General features: G+C 47.5%; 1 protein-coding gene across 1 annotated transcript in view; it reads right to left on the bottom strand.

Annotated features, from left to right (window-relative positions):
- The window catches only part of PLA2G1B (phospholipase A2, group IB (pancreas)), a 1,844-nt gene extending 241 nt beyond the window's left edge, over window positions 1–1,603 (bottom strand). The window contains exons 1-3 of the mRNA XM_009868518.1: window positions 1,570–1,603; window positions 1,339–1,498; window positions 459–586 (exon numbers count right to left, since the gene is read on the bottom strand). Coding sequence (XP_009866820.1) covers window positions 459–586; window positions 1,339–1,498; window positions 1,570–1,603 — 322 coding nt within the window. The remainder of the gene's footprint in view (window positions 1–458; window positions 587–1,338; window positions 1,499–1,569) is intronic.
- Window positions 1,604–2,793: the final 1,190 nt, after the last annotated feature.

Here is a 2,793-nt window from a genome sequence, read left to right as displayed (position 1 = left end):
TGCTCCCTGCGCACCCTCAGGCCCGGGAGCTGTGCGGCCGGCCTGGCCATCTCCTTCCTTCCTTGCCTGCCCCTCTGTGTGCCAGCCTACCTGCCGTTCATTCCGGAGCCATGTAAAAGCTCCACCATTACATCAGCCATGTCCCAGCAGCAGCTGTGTAACACTTCCCGTTAGCATGCCCATCTCTTAAACATCACCCTTAAAGGGACTCCCAGAAAAGCACCACAATCCCCTGAAGAGGGAACAAGCTTCCCTGTGTGCTGCGATACCATAAATCTTCATAAATTGTGTGCTATATGGAGAAAACGCACTCCGGCGCCTGTGTGAGGTGCCCCGATTCTAACCACCGGCCCTGCTGTCCCCTCCTTCCCCAGAAGCACAGAGTGTAACCATCCCCATTCCCTCAGGAGAGAGGCTGGAGTAGCGTTAGAAGCAGAGCGATGTGGAAGCGGACGTACTGCTGCACGTAATCTCCCCGTCAGAACAGGTGAACTTGTACCACTCCGTGTAGGGGTTGTCCAACAGGAATGTACATGATTCTAGTTTCTCTGCCTCTGAGTAACAGTGATCATGTGCTTGACAGCACCTGGGAAACAAGGAGGAAAAGATCAGAAAAACACGAGAAACGCAAACTCGGCTGACCTGTAAGACATGTAAAGGACTCTAGTGTTGCTTTGACAAGGCGCTGAACGAACATAAACGTACCCAGTGATAAGAGGTCAGATATGAACGGCCTCAAAGGGCCACAGTTCTGCCAGCTAATGGTCCAAGAGGTGCCTAGTACACACGTACTTACCAGAGCATCTTCACAGTTGTCCATCGGGCACAGGGAAAATAAAATTCCACATTTACCCCCTGCGCCCCATCAGTGCCCAGCAGCCAAAGAGCTAACAGCCGACACAATTCGTGGTGTCTTGGCTATCAGACTTGTGTGATCTTTCAACTGCCCAAGCTACTACTTAGCATTTTGCAGCAAAATCCTGCGCATGCTGATGGTCCTGCACTGGGCAGTGTGCGCAGAGCTGCAGCTGGCTTGCAGCTGGCACAGCACTGCTGCAAGAAAACCACTGGAATGAGTGCCCTGTAGCTGCCACAGAAGAGAAAACAGGGTTGTTGGGATTATATTTTATCTTCGTAATAAGACATCAAGGTTTGATATTAAACATCCTTCTTTCCTTGAATTAGTTTATGAGAGAAAGCTCAATTTACAGTAGCCAAAGAGTTCTGTGAACACTTAGTGGCAGGGCCAGCTGAGATGAAGCTGGCATGCCTAACTATAAAAGCACAAGGAAGCTTCCCTTTCCCGTTGTAAAAACCGAGTCTTACAAGTTCACTTACTTGTCAAGTTCATCCACGGGAGTCCCGTGGCCGCCCAAGCCACAGTAGCATCCGTAGTTACCGAATTGCAGGAAAGGATGGCTGTTCGGGATGGTGCATTTGATCATTTTGCGAAGGTTCCATACAGCCCGGGGTGAGATATCATCGCTGGCTACACCCGCTGAGAAGAGACACAAAGATTAGAGCATGGCATGGAGTTACCAGTCAGGGGGGTGAGTGGCACCTACATACCCAACAGCAGGGAAAGCAGGAACAGGGACTTCATTCTCGGAGGACTTCACAGAAAGACTGCTGCTAAAGAAAATGTGGCTCTTTATAAAACAAGCTCACCTTGACATTGGTATGAGATAAACAAGTCACTATTTATGTTACTAAATGCAGACTTCTTCCGTCAGAGGTTGTGGCGTGACTAAGTTGAAGGGCAGTGGAGTTAATTCTATGAAACCCAGGAAGGCAAATATTTGCTCTCTGGGTTTTTTGCTACTAAATTCTTTTAATGCTACTATGAGAAGCCCATCTGAAAAATCTGCTACTAAAAAATAATAGCAGTGTGGTAGTTATGCTGGAAATTGCTGGCACACTACTATCCATCCTACTAATACTGGCATCATCTTTTTCTGGTATCTCACTGATCATGGATCCTGTATCTCTCCAGGGATTCTCTTGGCCTAATACAGAGAATAAGGCACAGGTTGCCCACTCAGCCCAAATAACAATTTGGCATGAACGGAACTGAAAAAAAATTCAAGATGTTCTTTTACTCTGAAACCATAGAAGAGAAAGAGGTACTACTAGGCAAGAAAAGGAGCCAAGCAACCTGGAAAGCCTCTGTTTCAGGCTTAAACAAGGAATAGTGTCTGTTTTCTTAAGGGAGTTAACACCGGCAATGCACTGAGCTTAGAAGTTGCAACATACACTGGAGATTTCAGTAGCTCAGAGACAGCAGTTTCTCTAGCACCAAAGCAGAACCCACTTAGGTCCTTTGGGCCTCTATGCTTAGGTATAAGGCGAGTTGGGAACCTTGAAATAAGATCAAAAAATGGATAAAAAGAAGCTTCCTGAGGTCAGCCAGGGCTAATTCCAAAATATCGCACTCATATTCAGACCCCGGAGGCTCTAACACTGTCAGGGCTACAAGTTTGGCAGTTTTACACATTCAAGATATAGATCCTAGACTACTCAGCTGATAGAGTCTGCATTTACTTCTAAAGCGCTGAGCAAACCTTCAGTTTTTAAGAGCAGAGTAAGAGGCAAAGCCCATCTTTCCACAGCAATCCAACATGCCAGAGCGCTTGTTCAGGAAACTCAGGGTTCACCACCCTTCAGTAGTTTCAAATGTTTCTGTAAGGGACAGGGAGGGCATCTTCCCCCTCACAGGGTCTGAAGCTACGCCCGGGTTCCCACAGTATCCACAGGACATCTAGGTAAAGGTAGACGCGCTGATGCACAACCAGA

The sequence above is a fragment of the Apaloderma vittatum genome, unplaced genomic scaffold, assembly GCF_000703405.1.
Source record: "Apaloderma vittatum isolate BGI_N311 unplaced genomic scaffold, ASM70340v1 scaffold35214, whole genome shotgun sequence".
Classification (NCBI taxonomy): domain Eukaryota; kingdom Metazoa; phylum Chordata; class Aves; order Trogoniformes; family Trogonidae; genus Apaloderma; species Apaloderma vittatum.
The sequence above is the reverse complement of the archived record's forward strand: the minus strand, read 5'-3'. Positions and strand labels throughout refer to the sequence as shown.